Source organism: Sander lucioperca, chromosome 1 (assembly GCF_008315115.2).
Source record: "Sander lucioperca isolate FBNREF2018 chromosome 1, SLUC_FBN_1.2, whole genome shotgun sequence".
NCBI lineage: Eukaryota > Metazoa > Chordata > Actinopteri > Perciformes > Percidae > Sander > Sander lucioperca.
In genome coordinates, this window is record NC_050173.1 from 13628963 (window position 1) to 13650763 (window position 21801).

General features: G+C 42.1%; 1 protein-coding gene across 2 annotated transcripts; it reads right to left on the bottom strand.

Moving 5' to 3' along the window:
- Nucleotides 1-27: 27 nt before the first annotated feature.
- On the bottom strand, nucleotides 28-20794 carry LOC116048887 (ras-GEF domain-containing family member 1B-B-like). Of its 2 annotated transcripts, none has more exons than XM_031298178.2 (14): nucleotides 20535-20794; nucleotides 10129-10665; nucleotides 9821-9943; nucleotides 9134-9271; nucleotides 8437-8652; nucleotides 7796-7870; nucleotides 6095-6187; nucleotides 4264-4366; nucleotides 3928-4007; nucleotides 2909-3004; nucleotides 2723-2818; nucleotides 1869-1992; nucleotides 1675-1747; nucleotides 28-1569 (listed from the first exon to the last, which is right to left on the bottom strand). In XM_031298178.2, exons 2-14 carry the CDS (start codon nucleotides 10657-10659, stop codon nucleotides 1536-1538), a joined length of 1782 nt encoding a protein of 593 aa, XP_031154038.1. In that variant the 5' UTR covers nucleotides 10660-10665; nucleotides 20535-20794; the 3' UTR covers nucleotides 28-1535. The 2 variants fall into 2 exon arrangements, with proteins under 2 accessions (XP_031154038.1, XP_035854972.1); XM_035999079.1 differs by lacking the exon at nucleotides 20535-20794 and adding an exon at nucleotides 19057-19127.
- Between the last annotated feature and the right edge of the window lie 1007 nt (nucleotides 20795-21801).

Genomic DNA, 21801 nt, shown 5'->3' on the forward strand with positions numbered 1-21801 from the left:
GTTAAAACCAAACCATGGAACACATTATTCAGTTATTCTGTTTATTTGAAAGAAAAATATACTTCTTTTTTCACAAAGACCTTCAGTACAAGTACCCTGACCGGTATAACAAATGATACATGAAAAAACACTTATAAAATGAAACATAAAATTAGCTTTAAAAAAAGAAAACACAACAATAGCATCACGTTCACTCATAGGCAGACTTTAAGGATCGCATCACGCTCACATCATCACATATGAGATGAAGAGCAGGTTTAGGGTCCTGTTTGTATCCAACCTGCACATACACACATCAGTTTGTGCTTCATTCAGACCCCACATCACACATGAACTGGTGTTGTATTAACACAAATTAGCTTACCAACACAGTCAGCCAACCTGCAACAAGCTCACTGTTACACTTCAGAGAAAGTACATAAAGAATAAACACATTTTTTGAACCTTCTGATACAAAATACAACTTAATACTGTATAGAAGGACGCCTTAAAATAGGTGTCACTAAACCCTATAGTACAATACACAAGAACCCACTGAAGTGCATTTGATTATACGCGCATGATTATCATGATGTTGCTGACACTCGCACAATTTTGCATCACCGATGCGCAGCCAAAGTGCACACATCACAACATTTTTAGAACCAAATAGCATGATTGATGAATGCAGCGTCTGTAAAATGTCTTAGGAAATATGTGGCGGATTTGCATTCTGTGTTCAAATTAGATCAAAGGATTTGAATGACCTGGAAATAGCCTGAAATTGAAGCTGTGTGCAAACTGAGAGAAAATGGATTGGATGTGGTGCAGTGATTGCTGCTGTGCTCACGATGTTGTCATTACAATCAAGCACTCAACAAGACGACACGGCAGACAACAGCACTTCTAAAAGCAGTTGTTAGCCTGTTACTTATAATACAAATCGATGATCTCTCTTGTCAGAGTGCGTCTCTCCTCTCTCTGTGGTTTCTGACTGAACTCAGCCCCGGATGTCAGCAGACAAGCAGTGCTAATGTTGCAATGTAACCAATCGGGTCCATATCCATCTTATTCATTCAGAGACAAAACCGGCCCTTTACGCTTCCATAGTATGGAGTCCTTCCACAATTATGTTGTCGCCATGATGGAGGTCCACTGGAGATATAAACAAAATCCACACGTTTGACTACTTCTGCAGTCGTCTGAAAAATCCTTTTAAGTGCCTTGAACAGAGCTGATGTTGAAGAAGAAGAAGAAGAACAGCTTCCGAGTCGATCCGAGTACTCCTTGGGAATCATTATGTTCAAAACTGCATCATTAAGGTCCTTTGGCATCTGCTGAATTTCATCAGGGATTGTGACAGTATCCGATTTATAAATCATGTATGCTCCTTGTGAGTTCAAAGCCCACAAATTGTGACATATTCTTCTGTTGATGTGTGTGAGAATGTGCGCCCAGCTGTGTTTGTTGTGTCCATAAGATAATATGGAGGAACCTGTAGCTTTAAAATACCTCGTTCATTTACAGCCTGCAGAGCAGAGGAGATCGTCGTTCTCTTAGGACCGATTCTCTCGATGCAGAAGGGAAGATCTATAGAACAGAACACAGATTATCTCGTCATTATCGTTAATCGATTCATTATTGTTGAGGTGGTTTGATCGTTTTGAATGTGTGCATGTGTGAGTGTACACCCACCTGAGAGACCTACGACTGTCTTTCTCCATGTTGTTCTCAGGTCCTTCGCTCTCGTACGAGGCCAGGTGCAGCTCTGCAGCATTAAAACAAGACAAAGCCCGAGTTGGATTTGTTCTCTCAACTTGGTGACTACACATGGCAGCCTAGCAATTTACATCTGATTGGATTAATGCGGTGAATATCGGATTACTGACCGTCTTCGCTGAAGACAGGCGTGGTGACGAGGTACTGGAGGATCCGGCGGTCTCTGTCAAACGGACAGATCACCTGACGCCAAACCAGGAACTCGCTCACCTGCTTTGCAAGCTCCCAAAGTTTCTGTTGAGATACAATGACAACAGACTTTATTAACACCGACACCAATTTCACAGAATGCATTAAGATCATAATGCACAACAAGCAGAGCATCTCAATAAAAAGGCTGTCGTAGTTTCTTAATGTCATCTGAAGTGAAAAGAGAGGGAAGCTGTATTGCTCTTTTTAGCCACAAGGGGGTGCCATTACACCACACGTGAAAGCCTTTTCTCAAAGCCTTAACTGTGGCTGCATCTCATGGCCCTTATTTGATAGCTCCTCGGTTCTTGGCTGAACCGGAAGCCGTTTTGTCCCTCCTCGGTGAAGGCCGTCTCAAAGCTCTCTTTTCTGCCCCGAGGAGCGAGGAGCGAGCATCGAGGAGGGATCATTGAGGAGATGTAGGCGAGGATACACAACATCAGCCTTTCCGGAAGCTGTGCAGCTGAAGGAGTTGCTAACGCCGCCCACACAGCTGACAAATTCATGTGACGCTTCAGAGGAAAGGCTGTCTCATCCCTCTAAAAACACATTTGCACGCTGCCGCTCTCCTCCCATGATTTCAAGGGAGGCAAGTGGAGGACTTGAGGAGGCAATTTAAAAAGGGCTATGAGATGCAGCGCATGACTGTGTAGCAATTACATAATGATCAAATCTTACTGTGTTTAAAAGAGCTCATAACCTCAACCTACGACATGATTCACTGAAATACTGTCACTTTAAAACCAAATTCTAAATAAATAAATTGTGGACTGACCTCAAAATTGATGTGCCCGTTGGTCAGCCTGCTGGCACAGCCTTCATTCAGGAAGTAGATGTCTTTAATGAGGAGACTGAAGAAAGGAATCACAATCTGCAGGAAAGAGACAACAGCAAATTTTACATTTGGGACATTAGGTTTTTTTTTTATTTCTTTTGAAAAGACTCCCTGGTGCTCTCGTACCTTCTCCTGGCTGCTGTGTGCGGTCTCAGACCTCTGGGTGGCGCCACGGAGCGCAGTGCGGTAGTTGCTGAAGTTACTGGACGGGTCCATCTGGTGCTGAGTGAGGTCAGACAGAGCAGACATTGATCAAACACATGTTTGGAGTTGGGAATCCTACATTTAACGGACAACTTTAAAAAAAGGGACAGTTCACCCCAAAACCACAAATGCATATTTTTTCCTGTTACCTGTGGTGATATTTATCAATCTAGATTGGTTTAATGTGAGTTGCCCGATGTTGGAGTTGATCGGCCGTGGAGATGCAAGTCTTCTCTCGAATATAAAAAAAAAAACTCAACAGCAGTGTCTCTTTCCAGAAATGATGACCCTGTTATTTGAGATTATCCACAGGCCTGGTTGTGAGAAATTTCATGTAGGAACTATTTTCTTTCTACTGAACTACACCTGCCAACCGTATCACTGTGCAGAAGGAAGCGTACTCATGGACGAGAGGCTCGTCCTCCTCAGCTGAGCTGTAACTGTGGCTAACCCATACTGCTAGCTTACCAGAGCTAACGTACAGCTCAGCCGAGGAGCACGCCATTAATGTTTACATCTCACGCTGGCACGAGCGTGAGCCTTTCATCCACGATTACATTTCCTTCTGCGCGATGATAAGGTTGGCGGGTGTAGTTCGGTAGACAAGACATAGTTCCTACATCAAACTGCTTACAGCCAGGTCTGGGGGTCAGATATTGCTGTTGAATTTTTCAAATGTATTTCTTTAGGCGCTTTGAGCACCACAAGCCCAGTGCCATCTAGTTCCGTTATATTGGTGAGAAGGCACACATCTCTACGGCTGATATCTCCAACACTGGGCAACTTACACCGAAACAATCTAGACTGATGACACACTACGGGTAAGAGGAACAAAAATATGTAGTTTTCATTTTGTGGTGAACTGTCCCTTTAAAACGATTAAAGAAAATACAATGTAATGCATGTACCAGTGCATCACTGATGTATGCAGGTTTTCTTACCTCCAGGATTTCAAACTTGTCAGTGTTGACTTTACTCCAGGTCTTCCTCAGTCTGGCAACAGGACTCATGTTCATCCCAGCTGAAAGACAGAGGAAGCATAAGTATGCAGAGTATTTACAGAAACAAACATCAGTTTGTATTTCCTTGAACTAATAGCCTAAACCTAAACTCCAGCTGGCACTATGTTTGTTGACTTTATTGAATTTGATTGCTCTTTGACCAAAACAAATGCTGGGAACCACAATACACTTCACCCCCCGAAATCATTGCTGCTTTTGACTATCTGTTGGTGAAAGGCGAGTTTCTGTATGCTATGTTTGCTGTGGAATACTCACTGATGATGGCCATGAGGGAGTTGAAGTTGCCGATGTTGAAACATTCCTGAGCCACATCAATGAAGAACTCTATGATCCGCGCTCGGTGTTTCTTCTTCACTGGCTGTAATGACAGAACACAACAGGAGGTGAATCAAAGACTCCTCGATCTCCGGCCTAAAGATGGCCAACTGGAGCTGCGTGGTTCAGAACGAAGAATGGATAACAAAAGTGAAACAGAAACCTGCCAATGAACAAGAGCTCTGGTGTGTGTAAACTGATTTCTCGAGTAACTCGTTTAATCCGCTGTGTTTCTGTCACGTAAAGCGCTAACGGGCTATGTACAGGTGACGTGAAGAAGACGACAGATTGCAAAATGGAGGAATTGAGCGAAAATAGCGAGGGGTGAAGAGAAGAGACAGGCCAGAGACGACGACGGAAAGTTTCCAAAAGGTTGGGAACATTTCAAGCTGAAACAAAACCAAAACTGTACAGTGTGTCTATTGTCAAATAGAACTAGCTTACCACAATAGCACAGCGTCAATGCTTCAGCATCTCAGCAGAAAGCATCTAGTCTAGTGTTACGCAACTTAGTCCAGGTAGCAGACACGACGCAAGGTAACGTTAAGGCCTCTTTACAGTCGCCGTTCCCCGACCTGACCTGCCAATGTGATGTCAAAATCACGTAGATATCGCTGGCGTGCCAGGATTTTAAGGTCGCGCACCACTCGGTTTTTTTCTGCGCCGCGCGACAAAGCGGAAACAGGAAGCATGGACCAGTCTGAGGGCAACTGGATGCCAGGACACTCAGAGTGACTGCAAATCTCTCTTGTAAACTTACTGGGTTAAGATAAGTTCTTTCATTGACGTAGTAGGTCATCGAATCGTTGTGCAGACATTCTGAAGTATTCAAAGTGCTTCTCTTTGCCATTATTTACCTTTTTCCTTCTTCTTCTAGTCCTTAGAAATGGCAAAGTCGGTAGCCTTTCCTCATTAGCGCCACCTCTGTTCAGGAGAAGGCTGCAACTAGTGTCGCGACCACCATGCGTGTATAAATAGTTACGGCCCTCCCATGACGCCACACTGGCGCGCGACAGGTCGGGAACGGCGAGTATACCGGACGTCTTAGCGTTAGCATTTAACGTAAATCCATATGATTGCTAGTTGAGACGAAAGCTCAACCGCTCGTCCGCCAGGTGACGCCAAAGCCGGGGACCCCTGCCGCCAGATGAGCGGTGAGCTCACACACCGCGGTGAGCTGGTCAGCTGATTGTGTTAGTTGTTCATTTTACCAGACCTGTCTTACTTTCTCTATTATATATTTACTATTGCTCCTTAATAAAAGCAAAAGTAGTTAATATAGTATCGCAATATTTTCTGTGGCAATACTGTATCGATACACAACACACTTGGCGTCCGATACAGAGTATCCAAGTATCGATCTATTATTATGTATGCGTTGGTCAGTTTGTCTGCTTGACAATCCCATTTTGCAGCAATAAAATTGAAGTGAGATGAACAAACAGAGAAGTTTATCTTTTTAGATAAAACAGATGTTGACAAAGTTTCCTTTTGGGGACATCATTTGAAATTGGGAAAAATTTGAAGTTGGAACAAAAAGGTAATAAATTGCAATATATCGCAGAATACTGCAATAATATCGTATCGTGACATAAGTATCATGATGATATCGTTTCGTGAGGCCTCTGGTGATCCCCACCCCGATTAATTACTCGATTAATCGATGGAATAATCAGTAGAATGCTCGACTACTAAAACATTCAATAGCTGCCGTCCTAAAACAGGGAGAGACTTTGTTGATTTCTGAACTGTTCCTTTAAGAACAACGTACCATACAGATCTCAGTGGCCACCATGTAACTCAGTCTGTTGAACCAGTTGACGTAGGCCTCCAGGTTACTGGTTTTGCGCTTCCGGAAGAAACCCTAAAAAAAAAAAACAAGAGGAGGGAGATGACATGGTCAAAATACAAGCATGACGAGGATACATTTGTTTTTGTTTTTAGTAGTTTAATATTTATATTATTTTAGAGACAAAAGAACTGTGGTCCTGTCTGTTATAGGTGAGAACATAAAGTGAACCGCCTAGGGAAAAAACAATATAAAAAGGGATTATGGGACTGATGCAACGCCAAGATCTGATCCAACTCAAGTCTTTTTTTATAAAATCTTGAAATACATTCATCTGTGTAATAAACGGAAATAGACATTAAGGTACCCTTACTAGCCTTTTCTGGAGCTTTAACTGCATCTCATGGGTTTCCTTAGAGTTTGCTCAGAGTACTGATTAAAGTACTGTGTATTAATACACAGCAAATGCAAATACTGAGCTCAATCCATCCACCGAGGAACACCATGAAGATGCAGATGAAAGCTTTGGAAAAAAAAGCTAGTAAGTGGACCTTGAGCTAAGATTTAGTTTTTTTATATTCTTCTTGTTAGGATTTTACACAAATTCTGATTCTGCTTTCTGCATCATCATTTTCTCAAGAGTATCCAAAGATCATTTTATAAGAAATACAAGAAAGCAGACTGCTGCTACTCCGCGATTTTCTTTTGCAAATGGATCTCGACAGCCCTCACACCCACACAACCTGTAGACCTGCACAGTGGAGTCTGTGACGTGTCTGTTGTTATTTCCATCTGCTTTTGGGCCTTTTGGTTTTCTGCGAGATGCGCGGTGGTAAACATGTTTGCCGGGGGCACTTTTCTATAAATAAACATTAGAGAAGTGCCGTATACATAGACTTGACTTGGCTGTGATGATTTAATCCCTCAGCTTCATGGCTCTATTAAATGCTTACACAACACTGGCAGCCCACTCCACTCCAAACTTCCCCTTTACACTTCAGGACCCCTTATACTGACTCAACCGCTCTTTTATACAAAGTGGGTCTTATATAACTGATGCAACCACGGATGATGCAACTCGGTCACAAACATAGGCCGAAAGCATGTTCTCGGCAGCTGATTGAAGGCGACCCTTCAGCTGACTCACAGGACCACTTAGTAGGGAAAGAGCCCTTCAGATACACTTATACATACGCAGAATGCCTCTTTCATACTGTGTTTGATGCATTTTCAAAAGCTACATTGAAGGGCGGGGGGGAATAAATCACAATATCTGCCAGAAGGATCTACTTGAACTGAAGCAAACCACAAATTAGACTCAAAGCAGACCTAAAATGAAGAAACTTGAAATAAAAATAATACAGGACGACATAAAAATGACAACAACCTGGAGCTTTTCTTTATCAAATCTTTGATTTTGATCATTATGAACACATCACGTTGCTGTATTCTTAAGCTGTCTTTACATGGAAAAGGCTATACGCAGCAGGCTGTAGGCGTAGCAGCTAGATCCATCCATCTGCTAATTCTGACTGGAAAGAGTTTGAATGCATTCATCTTGTAGTAGAAAGACAGCTTCAGTGATTTACAAATCATCTGAATCGCCAACATTAACTACTAGAGGGGAGACGCAAACAAACTAGGCTCACAGGGTCGTGATTGGGAACTGAAACTCAATTGTACCTTATGGTTCTCCAGAGGATCCTTCATGGCGAATGTCTGGATGAACTCCTCGGGACCGATAAAACTCAGTCTGTCCTGAAGGCAGAGAACAGGGAGAGGAAACAGTAAGGACAACAAAAACACATGACAACTAAACTGAAGGTTATGATGCAAATAATAATTTGTTATCAGGGTTTATTAATAGGGTTACTATAAAAGACAAAACAAAAAATGTGCTCCGATAAGTGGTTTAACGATTAGCACTGCCAGAAAAAAAAAAAAAGTCAAAGCAATTTAGCTTCACATAAAATTAAAGCATAAATAAACTTTCAATATGCACGAGAAACCGCTGCAGCAAAACAGACCACACAAAGGGCTTTATTGGAAAACAAAAATTCATTAAGTCAACATGCAAGCTGGAGACAGAAATAAATAAAAAGGTAATTTAGCAGTTCAAGTCTATAAATGTTTGTTTTTTTTTAACTTAAATTCTGCTTTTACACCACCAAACTAATAACGAGTATAAAAAGGCCTGTGAAGTAGTAACCCCACATCAAGACATAAAATGACTGAGAGAACACGTTTCAGCACACAACAGATGGTTACACAGGAGACTTGTGACACATTATTCCAAAACAAAAGAGTCCCAAATCTCTTCTCACCAGTTCAATGTGTGTGAGCTGCTGGGCGAGGACGAAGGGGTCGTCGCACACGCTCATCACGTCGTTTCGCTGACCCGAGGCCTGTTTGCTTTTCAGGGAGGCGGGCCGCTCCGTCGCCACGGCGTTGAGCGCGGCGACGGCCTCCTCGTACTGGCCGAGGGCAGACAGCCGTTTGATCAGCCGCTGCGTCATCTGCTGCATGGCTCGCCAAGAGTACTGGAAGACACAGACGTAACACGGATCATTAGACAGGACACTCAAAAACTAAACTCTTTCACTCGACTAACACAGGAATCACGGCGACATGAGAAATGTAAAGATTTTTGCGAATTACGAAAATGAGTCTGTGCGGGCAATGCTGGATTTGGTCCACTCGTCGATTCAATCCTCAACAAAGTCAAAATGTCGATACGTATCGTCATCTTTAAGATGCGCCTTTATTTTGAAATTCCCACTTTATATTTATTCTTTTTCTTAAAAAGTTGTTTTTTTAATTTAAATGTCCAGAAGAGCTTAGTAATTAAATTGTCAAATTACATTTTAGTTCCTTTTTGTAAATATATATATATTAATATAACTGGTTGTGTTAAATGGGCTGATGTATTGATATCAGTAAATGTTGTATCGTTGTCCGAAAGAATCGATATAATATGGTATCGTGATAAAACCTGACACCCCCCCAGAATTCCACACTGACCTCATCCCCTCGGGCCACGTGGTGGGTCATGTCCTTGAGGCAGCGCATCATCCTCTCGTCCCTGAAGTCGTACGGAAACGTCTCCGTCCACTCGGTCAGCAGCTGCACCAGCTTGGGCGCCACCTCACGGAAACGGATCTAAAAAAAATAAATAAAATAAAATAAAAAAACAAACACATTGCATGTTAAGTGTCACTGAAGTAGACATTTTGCAGACATCCTTTTATAGCATTTATTGATGTAGTCTGTCTTGAGGCAAAAATTTAAACCTCATGACCTTAATGTTTCACACGGCACAAAAGTAGCCACTGTGGTTTGCCTTTCTGACACAATATGCTGATATTATTTGTTTGTTTGCTTGCTTGCTTACTTTATTGTTCCCATTAAATGTGTTCCCTTTTCATTTTGATTTCCCTTGTGTCAATTTGAGCCCTCTCTGTCTGACTGGAATTTCTTTGCTAAGAAAATAGTCAATAAATATGTTCTCACACATTAGAATTACAGAGCTTTGTGTGTGTCTGTGGGAGAGAGAGTGTGACGATCATATGGTGGGTGTGAGTTTGTGTGGGAGAGAGAAATAATAGCTGCGTATGTTCGTGTGTGTGTGTGTGTGTGTGTGTGTGTGTGTGTGTGTGTGTGTGTGTGTGTGTGTGTGTGTGTGTGTGTGTGTGTGTGAGATCCGCCCACCTTATCCAGCAGGGCGTCTCCGGACCGCTGCTGCTCCACACACAGGTGACAAACCCTGGTCATGAGCTCGTACGGATGCAGGAAGAGGCGTGAACTCAGCAGGAAGGTGAACACGTACGACCTCTGATGATGAGGAAACAAAACAGCTCTCAGGACAAGAAGGCGCGGCACACACACACACACACACACACACAGCTTACATCTTTCCTCTTAAAAAGGTCCCATGGCATGAACATTTCACTTTATGAGGTTTTTTAAACTAAATAATGTGTTTCTCACAACATTAAGAGCACTTTTCTGGTACTTACATCGGGGTAGTAGTCAACTGTGGGGACCAGGTGCTGGATCAGCGCTTCAAGGGATGCTGAGACCAAACTGTTGTCATGGTAACACATCTCCCCATAGCTAGCGGTGACGCCGTGTCCGCAACGCCGGCCTTTCGCCGCGACGGAGTTGTTACGAGAAGACTGCTCGCTGCTGCTGCTGCTGCTGCTGGTGGTGTGACGGTACGCGCGTGCCGGACAGGAAGTGCTGTGCTGCCGGGGGCTGTGAGGCTGCGTCGAAGAGTACGGGTTCTCGGAGACCGCGCAGCCGCTGTTGTAATGATGTTCCTTGGTGGTCACAGAGGAGACAGAGGAGCTGCGATACGAAGCGTGGGGCTGCGGTATGTCGTAGGGGTTTTCTGCCGCGGAGTAGGCGCCGTTGTAGACGTTTTCCTTGGCGGGCTTCGGGGCGGTGCCGTTGCGGTACGGGCTGTGGGGCTGAGGGTGGTTGTTGTTGTTGTTGCCGTAAGAAGCACAAGAGTTGAACTTTCCGGCATACGGGGTTGTGGGAGGCATGATGGCCTGTAGAGAAGACACAAGGAGGAGGTTAGGATTGGGCAATATGGATACAATCACGGTGTGTCATTTTCGGACCGTATATATCGATCAGTCAGCTGGGGTCATAAAGCTGTTTTGCTCTCTGATTTGCAGCATTGCCCAGAGTGATCTTATACAGTGGTTCCCAACTTTTTGACTAAAACAAAGTGACCCCCTTGTTGACTTATGAGTGACTGGAATCGTTTTTTTGGCATTCAAAAAGCAACTCTCCAGTATTCCACAAGAAAATAATTATTATAGAATGAAAAATAAACATAATTTTGTGTAGAAGAATATGGTTTGGGTTCTTTGCTATCCCATTAATCATCTCATGACCCCCTCAGATTTATCTTGCAACCCCACTGGGAACCACTGACCTAACATATACCCAGAGAACCCAGCAACCAATCCTTATGCTTTATACTGCTGCTTTTGTTCAAATCAACTAGAGGTGCAACGATTAATCGATTAGTTGTCAACTATTAAATTAATCGGCAACTATTCTGATAATCGATTAATCGTTTGAGTAATTTTTTTATTAAAAAAAAAAAAAAAGATTTCTCTGATTCCAGCTTGTTAAATGTGAATATATTCTAGTTTCTTCTCTCCTTTGTGACAGTAAACTGAATATCTTTGAGTTGTGGACAAAACAAGACATTTGAGGACGTCCTCTTAGGCTTTGTGAAACACTGATCCACATTTTTCACCATGTTTTGACATTTTGTATGTAACTGTAATGTTTCTGAAACTGTGTAATGTTCCATCTGATGATCATAAATGACCTGTAACAGCAAACGAGGTTAACAGTGAAAAGAACGCGGTTCTTTTTTTTTTTTTTTCATTAATGCCTCTGCCCCGGGTCCGATTTTTCCCACGAAGTCACAGAATGATTTACGGCAGGTAAACGGCGCTACATAGCACACATTCTGACGGGTCACAGATTTCAGCTGCCGCTGAACACCGGAAAAGCCTGTGTTAGTGTATCCAGCCAGGTAAAAGGTAGCAGGAAATTTCTTTATATAGGCCTAAATGTATTTCAATTTTATTTTAGAAGTTATGTGTTGTAGTTATGGCTGATACTGGGGCAGGGCCATCACAGAAAAGAGGGAAATTAAACGAAGAACAACTAAAAGCTAAACAGGGAAAGTGAAAGACGACGAGTCACACTCGGGTCGGGCTTTTCACAGATGGAGACAATTACGGGATTGTAAATTATCCAAAAAAACGACCCTGAATTGGCCCTACGGTATGTAACATGTCTATTTCATTCAGAAAATAACTTTAGACTGCACAATGTGGTTGTACGCCAGTAGCCGACATTAAATGACGCCCCCCTTCCATTTAGCGCGGACGCTTTATTCCTTTTAGTCTGTGGTCGTGTTGGCCTACTATTTTCTTTTCCCTTGTCCCCCTGTACTTGTATAAAGCGTCCTTGGGTTGCATGAAATGCGCTATATTAATCTAAGTTATTAATAACATTGGTTGCTACAACAATCTCTTATTGCTTTGGCTTGTGACACAATTACAGTGATACCCGGTTTAGCTCACGAGACATCCAAAGTAGGCTAAGTTGCAGTATGGAACACTTGAAATGCAACGATGCACCTGTAACATATTCTCTTATTATTATTCATCGCGACTATATGACCTCCCCGTTACGCTTACTCCTAGACCTTTAAGACAGCAGGTGTAGGCCTGTCATGATAACAAATTTGGCTGGACGATAAATTGTCCCAGAAATTATGGCGATAAACGATAATATAGAGACCATTTTCATCTATTACAATGATAATGTCATAATAATGCAGGTACACCTTTTCAAAGATTAATACACTTTTATTTCTAAAAGAATATTTAACACTGGAACTGGAAGACATTTTAAATATCCACAATAAATGAACAAAACAATCAAAAACAATAAATAAAATGGAAATTTTTCATTTTTATTTATCATGCGATTAATTGACTTATTGCATATTGCGACAGGCCTAAGCAGGTGTGGTAAGAACTCTACCGCTTTTGTCCAAAGGGGCCGCTGAAATCAACACTAACTGAAAGTTACATATAGCCACTTTAAGTTTAGAAATGATAATAGGTATTCAAAACCCATATTCACTGCTGTTGGACTGACCATCTTCCAGTCAACATTAGAAGTCACTCCCCTACAAATGTCTCCTGTAGTTTTCCTGCTATAACACTATGACACAACCACCCCCGCTTCCTGGGAATGTGGTCGATGATTGAGCTGCGTCACATGTTGTGAAAATATCTGTTTGAGCAACTCGATCACGCAAAGCAGAAGCCTAAGAAGCTTCTGTGAGAGTAATTACACTTAATCCCATAATATTACCCCTCCTCTGCTTAGCGTTTTGGCTTTGAACTGTTGAAAGATGCCTTCTTGTAAAAATCACTTTCCCTAAAAGTTACTGGTTGTTGTTTTGTTTTTTTGTTTACAAAAAAAGGGTTTTTAAACACAGTTTTTTTCCCCCCACTGTCTCTTCCTTTATTGTATGTTTTATTACTACACATTCTTGAATCAAATGTTTCGGCATCAGGGCAGCATATAGGGAAAACAAATAGGCCAACAGATGGATGATCTCAAGACAGCAATGATTTGTTTCTGCCTTAATGGTGTAGATAATTGGATTTGAGGTAGGTAAGCTGATCCCAGATCACCACCAATGCGTGCTTTAACTCTGGAGCCATCTTTATCCTGCTCCTGTTGTCTGTCTAGGAACCACATGGCAGCGTAAAATGAGCCAGCCACACACACACACCCACCCACCCACCCCACACAGTGACGTATACACATGCACGTACATTAACACTCTGCCAGAAGAAAAAACCCTGCAGGAATCCAGCAGACTTTTGTTTGTCCATCGCAGCGCCGACAGAGGAGTGTCTGCCTGAGCCAACATCTTACACACCCATGTCCACCATGGCGCCTAGCCCCATGCCGTTATAATCCAAACACACACACACGTCACACATAAACAAATGATGGCTTGAGTGTGACACACACACACACACACACACACACACACACACACACACAGAGAGAGAGAGCCTGGCATCATGCCAGTGTAAGTCAGTCCAGTGCCAGCCCGTCTTCTGAACTTTGTGATCTCTGCTTGCTGTTTTCCTTCTAACTCCGTTAAAAGATTACAGTGGCTTTAACTTCCTAAAGTTACAATATAATATAATCTGGAAAAAGCTCTGGTGGTCACGTTAAGATAAGGCATCTAGTACTGAATAATATTTACTCCAGTTTGGATGCTGCGTTTCTCTTGTGTTTGTACTGGAAGGTGACCTTAAACAAATGGAAAACATGTCTACAAATTTAAATCCAATCTTGGGTTTTTCCAGACTGACTTCCTGAAATGTTGACCCTTTGGATAGTTTGTGGCTTCCATGCTGCAGTGCTGAAATTTTACTCTCTCTTAATCATAGGTTGGACTCTCTATGGATGCCTTAATGATGGTGTTTGAGCATAATTTCATATTGAAAGCATTGTTTAAACTCCCTTGTTTGTAAACTTTGAAAAAATTGCAGCCTTACAAAAGGGGTTTGATGTGGTAATAAAAAATACAGGAAAGGGCAGAAATGTGTAGTTTTGTTAGAACACAAAACCACAAGGATCCAGTTTCATGCTCCTGTTCTGAACTTAAAAAAAAATAAAAAAATAAAAAAGATACTTTATAAACATTGCACGCTTTATAGTGCATCTTCCCTGCAACTGGCATCCATTTCGTAATGTGACACAACAGACAATATCTCGTGTTTGACAAATGGCACAGACTGTAGTGTCTGGTGCCTGAAATGTCATAACCTGGTTCATCAAAAGGTCAAAACTAATTGAACGTTTGATGGAGCTGCAGACAAATATTATCTGCTAATAGATTTAAAGCAGGGAAAATTGTCCAAACTGCTTCAAAGACCATTTGGTGGTGTCAATACATGTGACAGTTGTCAAATATCATCCTACTGTATGTGAATGCCTGGCTTTTAAAATCAATAAAGCATGTTAAAAAAGCTTTTTTTGTTTCACCCTGACAGGAATAAATTGATTAGGGGGAAGTCAAGCGCATTTGTTTGTAGCTGGACTGGCTTCCTTGATGGATCCCTGCAGATTAGGCTAACAGAAACAACGATGGCTTAAGGCTAACTTCAATTGAATTAGTTCCAGAAAAATCCTAAATCCTTCAACCTTACTCAGACTAGTTTTTTCCTAAATCACACAATGTGTTTTTAAAAAAAAAAAAAAAAAAAAAAAAAGGTACACCCATCTATGCTGAGGCTAGTTATAACAGGCGGGGGAGAATGAGGGGGAGGTCTTCAACAATAGAGGTATTATCTATCCTGTCATGGCATTAACAACCACACAAAGACCCTCAGGAAGAGATCAGAGCAGACCACAGCAGATCAGACACACACAGCAGCTTTCACACAGCAGCTTTCACACACTCTGTTTGCCACCGTCAGGCCGTGTGAGGCCCTGTCTTTGCACGAACTGAGGCTGGGATCATTTTCACATCAGTCAAACCAGCATAAAGCCAACTTTCTCATTCCTCTGTAAGGTGTGAACTGACAGACATAATCTACTGTGAGGTCATGTGCCATAAATCCACACTTGTATTTGCTAAGTGCAATAAACAAGATACAGGAATCTGACTTTGGTAAAAGGAGCATATCGAAACTTGCGTATTGACATAAACCGATATAACTGCACGTGGCTCAAGCAGCTCTCATGTAGTGCATGCACATAGTACAGAAGAAAACAGTATATTCATGCATGGTGGTGTGCAAGCACTCTGCAGCTATCTAAGTCAGTATAAATTCTCCTTATTGAAAGCCAACTGACCCCAGAGAGCATCTACGTACTCACTGACCTAATAATAGTCCGTGGTGAAACCCCCTGATCCTTACAGGAGCTGAAAGGAACAAGAGAAGATTTGTTTGCAAATGCTCCTGCTTTTTGTGTGACGTCTAATCAAATGTGCGGCCTTTAAGCAGGGCTAGAAGCTAGAAAAGACTGTTAGACAGAGTTCAGCATGTGGGTTAACACAATGTGGACACATGGCGTGAGAGAAAAGCACCTGATAAAGAGGACCTGTAAAACAATTTATCAGTGTGGTAAAAGGCCAAAGCAATGCAACGTTATCTTTGTTCTACTTTGTACCTTATGTACTTTGACACTAATAAGTTACAGCAGGTAAGGCGTGTGAGCAAGACGAGTGCGTTAGTCTGAGGGAAAACCCTTCGCAGTCAGCCTTATTCCTTACAAAGATTGAGGTTAAAGTCCAGGCTGTTCTCATATCACTTACTCGTGGTTTTGTCAAAGCTGCACACTAGACAAGTTCCACACGTACAAGAGTTAACCCTTTAAACAGGACTACCATACACAGGAACTCACTGCTGTTTAGAGGATTTCAAACTCAAACTTGAATCTGTAGGAGGAGAAGTGACTATACTTGACTTACAAATGCCATTTAGGCCACATTAATAAATCTATGATGCCTCAATTAGCAGTCTTATCTTAAAGGACAATTCCGGCGCAAAACGAACCTAGGGGTTAATAACAGATGTGTACCCGCTCTGTCGTTCTCTGGGACATGATTTCATGCTAATCAAATGTGTTTGTAGCTTGAAACAAGCTAGCACGGACCGCTGATTAGCTTACAACGCTAGTATTCGGGGCACAGGGAAAGTAAAAACAAATCGCTATTTATACCACTAAAAAGGCTCAAAATATCACCACACTTCAACGGTAACATAATGAGGGTCCCTAAATGTTAACCGAAGCATTGAGAACATTGTAAGCGTACAGGATAGTTTAGAAAGACAGTAGCTCCCAAGACGGCGGCCGCCTGTATACGAGAATGCGACTATCTTTATAATCTCTTTGTAATAAACTGTCTGTACACTTACAAAGTTCTCAATGCTTAGGTTAACATTTAGGAACCCTCATTATGCTACCATTGAAGTGTGGTTATATTTTGAGCCTTTTTAGTGGTATAAATAGCGATTTGGTTTTACTTTCCCTGTGCCCCGAATTCTAGCGTTGTAAGCGGTCCGCGCTAGCTTGTTTCAAGCTACAAACACATTCGATTAGCATGAAATCATGTCCCAGAGAACGATCGAGTGGGTACACATCTGTTAAAAACCCCTAGATTCCTTTTGCGCCGGAATTGTCCTTTCATTTTGTGAGGAAGTACCTCAAACATGGCCTACTGAGACTTTACTACACTATCAGTTGGTCACTTTAAATGATGCTAATCAAAAGGATGGTTTTAATCAGGCCTAGCTAGTTTGTCTACTGCTACGTTACCTTCCACCTAGCACCACCTCGCACTGATTCTGCTGTTGAAAGTGCAACTTGGCAGTGGAGCATTTTAAAGTAACACTGTATTATTGCAGAAATTTTTAAGTTTTGGTGAATGTGGCACAGCTATTGGACCAACCAGCCTTAAAAAGTTCTATGCAGACCAAACCCCGGAATATGTTTCTCCAATCTGGGATATCACCGTTTCCTTGCCATGCCATTCATTAGCTAGGCGATCGACAGAAAATAATTCTGCAACTGTTTTGATAATCGGTTAATTGGTTTAGCCTAAGTAGTTTTTTTCTGGGTTCTAGTCTGTTGCTTAAACAAAGCAAGACATTTGAACACACAACCTTGGACAAAAGGAAATTGTAATGGCCATTTTTCACTATTTTCTGACATTTATGGACCAATTGATTAATAAAAAAACAAACTGCAGATCAATTAAGAATGAAAGTAATTAGTTTCAGGCCTACTTCAGTCTACTAATGGACTTGTCTCCTCTTCTGTATTTAAAGGCGCTGACACACCAACCCGATTATCGGCCGTCGGACAGTCTGGCGAGGTCGTTGACTCGAGTCTGTTCGGTGTGTTCCGTGCCGTCGTCAGTCAGAGCAGTCGGTGTTCATTTTGGCCGATTTGACTTGTTGAATCGGCCAGTGGGCAGTCGGACTCAATGACCAATCTGATTGGTGGAGTGCTAGCCCTTGACTAGCGAATCAGTGCACGAGAAAACCGGAGCTGACAACGCCAGTATCTTCTTATTACTAGCCATCGTATTTTCTTCCGTTCAGCAAGTAATGACAACAACGATCCTTCTTGACTACTATCAACACTCTCTGATGAAAACAATGACTGACGACAGCGTGCTCTGTGTTTACTAGGTCTGGAGAGATGTTCGGTCATATCCGGTTTTCATTTTTAGGGCGACATCACAGATTAGCGCTGCCTGCTGTTATGGAGACGTATTACGTCTCGCGCACGCGCAGAACGTACGCTCAAGTCGGCGTCACTTCGGTGTGTTCTGAGGCACTTTTTGGACCGACTCGGGGAGACGGGAGCCGAATGATCAGTCCGACTGCCTTTTCTGCCAATGGTCGGCCGTCAGGTTGGTGTGTCAGAGCCTTAAAGTGCCCATATTATGAAAAAAACACTTTTTCTGGGATTTGGGGTGTTATGTTGTGTCTCTGGTGCTTCCACACACATACAAACTTTGAAAAAAATCCATCCATGCTGTTTAGAGTGAGATACGGTTTCTGAATGTGTCCTGTCTTCAGTCTCTGGGTGAGCTGTTCAAAATCGGCACGGCTTGTGATGTCACAAGCCGAAACGAGCAGGCTAACCGCAACCATTAGCTCGTAGCGTTAGCATGCTAACGCTAATGCTAACGCTAGCATGCTAACGCTAGCATGCTACCTCGTTCTCAGTAGCAAAGCACTGCTACAACACACACAAGTTCACCATAATCTACAAAAGAACTACTTCCATGTGCGCCCTCATTTAGAAGTCTCCCAGCTAATCCTGCCTTGTAACTGACCAAAGTTGTAGAAACAGCCTTTCTTTTACTGTCTATGGAGCTAGCTAGCTGACATGATCTACATCTGAGCTACTGGGCATGTGCAGTGCAATCAAAGATAGTACAGAAGAAGAAGAAGAAAAGAGGTCTCACTCTGTAGCTAAAACAGAGACCAGGTGAAAAGAGGATCTGCAGCAGTGAGAGAGAGCAGTGCAGTACAACAAAAATACGGTGTTTTTTGAAAATTAAACCATGTAAACCTATTCTGGTACAACCTTAAAATACAATTATGAACCTGAAAATGAGCATAATATGGCTGCTTTAAAAACATGTGAATACAGCCTTGGTCAAGATGTTATTTAATTCTAGTTAACTGTTCGATCAAAGGAACCTGCATACCTATAATCCTTTGTGTTTTGGGGTGGTTTTCCTTCACTTTGTTTAAATCACTTTAAAAACATCATTATCACCAGACCAGAACGTGCCAAACTAAAGTAGGAGGATACAGTGCAGAGCTCAAACAAAACGCTCCACTCACGCTTGAGTAAGCCTACAGGTCAGATGAGGCCTTCAGCCACTGTCAAAACACCAGGCGCTGGGACCCACTGACCACTTTCCAAACCTGCATCTGCAACTAAATCTGATAGACAGGCAAACAGAGCCGGATACAGACACCATGTTCAGATTGGATGGAGAGATATGTGGAATACAATTCAGCCACTGCTGGTCTCTGTTTTTATCTTTTGTTCCCACACACATTGCACACAAGCACGCATGTCCTTGTGTGTAGGATCAACACACACACATAGGGCTAGAAGTGCGTGTAGTGTATACACACACACACACACACACACACACACACACACACGTATGATCTGGTAGGCTAGTACAGTATTAACCTAGTGTCAGAAAGGATAAAGACCCATTATCTCCTCTGCTGCTGGGATATAATAAACGTAAGCTTGTGTAAGGGGTTTTCTCACACACATTTTCTATTGTCTGTAATACTACAGATCTCACACAACACTGCCCAACACACACAATGTATATTAAGATTAAAGTTGGAAAACGTAACTCAAGATAAAACAACTGTTTTGAGAACAGCTGAAGCCCAAAATGTTGCTTGCGTTCTTCAGTCTGCCATTGTGTTATTTATTATCACTGAATAAGTTAAACCATTTAACTTAGGGTTTATTTTACGTACCCTGTGGCATACACTTGCAAAGTAAGGGACAACTGAGGCATTCATTTTGGCAAGTTTAGGGACCATTGGTTTATAGAAGTGTGTGGAGGGAATATGGCTATTTAAAGTCTGTTTGGCCACAAGTATACACACTTTCTCTCATTCTTTTCTCTTTTCCCTACAGATCCACAATCTGTTAGTCACACACACACACACACACACAGCTTGGTCTACATTATGGGTTTCCGACTGAGTCATAACACAGTAAAAGTAAAAGCTGACTGTGAAAAAGCCATGCTGTGTAACCACAGTCCTATCACAGGTGCTGGTGAGTAAGTGTGTCTGACAGCCAACATAATTATAAACTCACATGGGTGGAAAAACAATAACAACAACGAAAGTAGTTAACTTAGGAGGAAGAAAATACAAAAGGAGGCAGGATAGAGTTAGCATTGTTTAGTTTTTTTTTATCTTTAAATATCACAAGATCAAGCTTTGCAGTTAACATGATAGTCTGATTTAAGTTTCATTTTGTTAAATTAAATGTTATATCCACGAGATAAATCTTAATTAAAAAATAATGTGGGCAACACAGCGATGCTAAATGCATTAAGGCAATGGCATAAAACCTTGGGAAAAACAATTTTGTGACTAAACGTCAATTCTGTTAAGTCAAATATATGCCAACTATCACCCTATTAAACGTCTCCAACGTTACCGTACCAGATTTTCATTTCGTCCGTAAAAATATTTTTCTGAAAATGAATCTTAATTCCAACAAAAATGAAGTTTGTTTCTAATAAACCCCGTCATCCACACCCTGCACAACTTACCTCTGATGTGATGCAGCTCAAGTCCGAATGCAATCTTTTTCACCAGTAGAAACAGATGAAAACGCGAAGAAACTAGACTAACCAAACTGTTAGTAATCTCCGCAGTTTGTCCTCCTCACACCGGGATAAAGCTGCACGGTGTGTAACATACAGATAAGTCTTTCAGCAGTGTGCCTGCACCGTGCTCCCCTCCATTGTGTGTCTCCGCTCTTGATATTTGAGTCAATTATTTGAACCAGCAGCGCTGGAAATGAGCCTCAAAGCGAGGCGTATTCAAATGACTTCCATAGAGCCGGGAAAACCGGCCAATGGCTGCACGGGGGAGGGAGCCTCTTGGGGCGACACGAGCCAATCGCATTGGAGCAGTCGAAAAATCGAAATCACCGGAAATTGTGATTGGCTGGCTCGCCGTCCCGTCGACTTCTTTCTTTTCAACCGCAACCAGGGGCCGCGAATGTTTTTGTTGGAGAGCTAAAATATGGAAGGTGTACGGTTTCCTCTCGGAATTTGTGTGTGTGTGTGTGTGTGTGTGTGTGTGTGTGTGTGTGTGTGTGTGTGTGTGTGTGTGTGTGTGTGTGTGTGTGTGTGTGTGCGCGTGTGTGTGTGTGTGTGTGTGTGTGTGTGTGTGCGGTTGTAAGTTGGTCTCAGTTACCTAAAAGCAAGAGTTTGGAAGAGTAGCCTATGCTTCTTATGTGTTATGTTTTTTACTTGGAAATAATTTCATTAGGCGCTGTCAGTGAGAGTTGCTAGTAGGATTCAAGATTACAACACACAGATGTAGCCTAGCGATAACCCTCCATCTAAGAAGGAAATTAGCTAGCTATTCTATAAGCTACTACAGTATGTTAGCAAACATAAGGGAGTAGTATTTAAGCATTGCATATATTGTAGCATAACGTAGGCTACTGTCCATTTGAGTTTTTTTTTTCCTACTTACCTCCTTTGAACTGAGGAGAACTGGAGAGTTCGGTGATAACCATAGACTGTATATAAGAAGGTGATAATGTGGTGGTAATATACAATGTATTGGATAGTGCAGCTTTCATTTTTTTGGTGAAGCTGTGTCATTGTTGTGTGCAGTTGAAAGCTGGTTTAATCAAGTTTTGTTGGTTGTGTGTGTATTCAAGATTTCATTCACTTATCACATAACATACCATGTCACATACCACTTTTTCATACAAATGTTTGTGTGTAAAGTTAATGAACACACTCCCAGCAGACTGGTGCTTACAGGTAATTATACCTCGTCATAGACGTTCTCGCAATC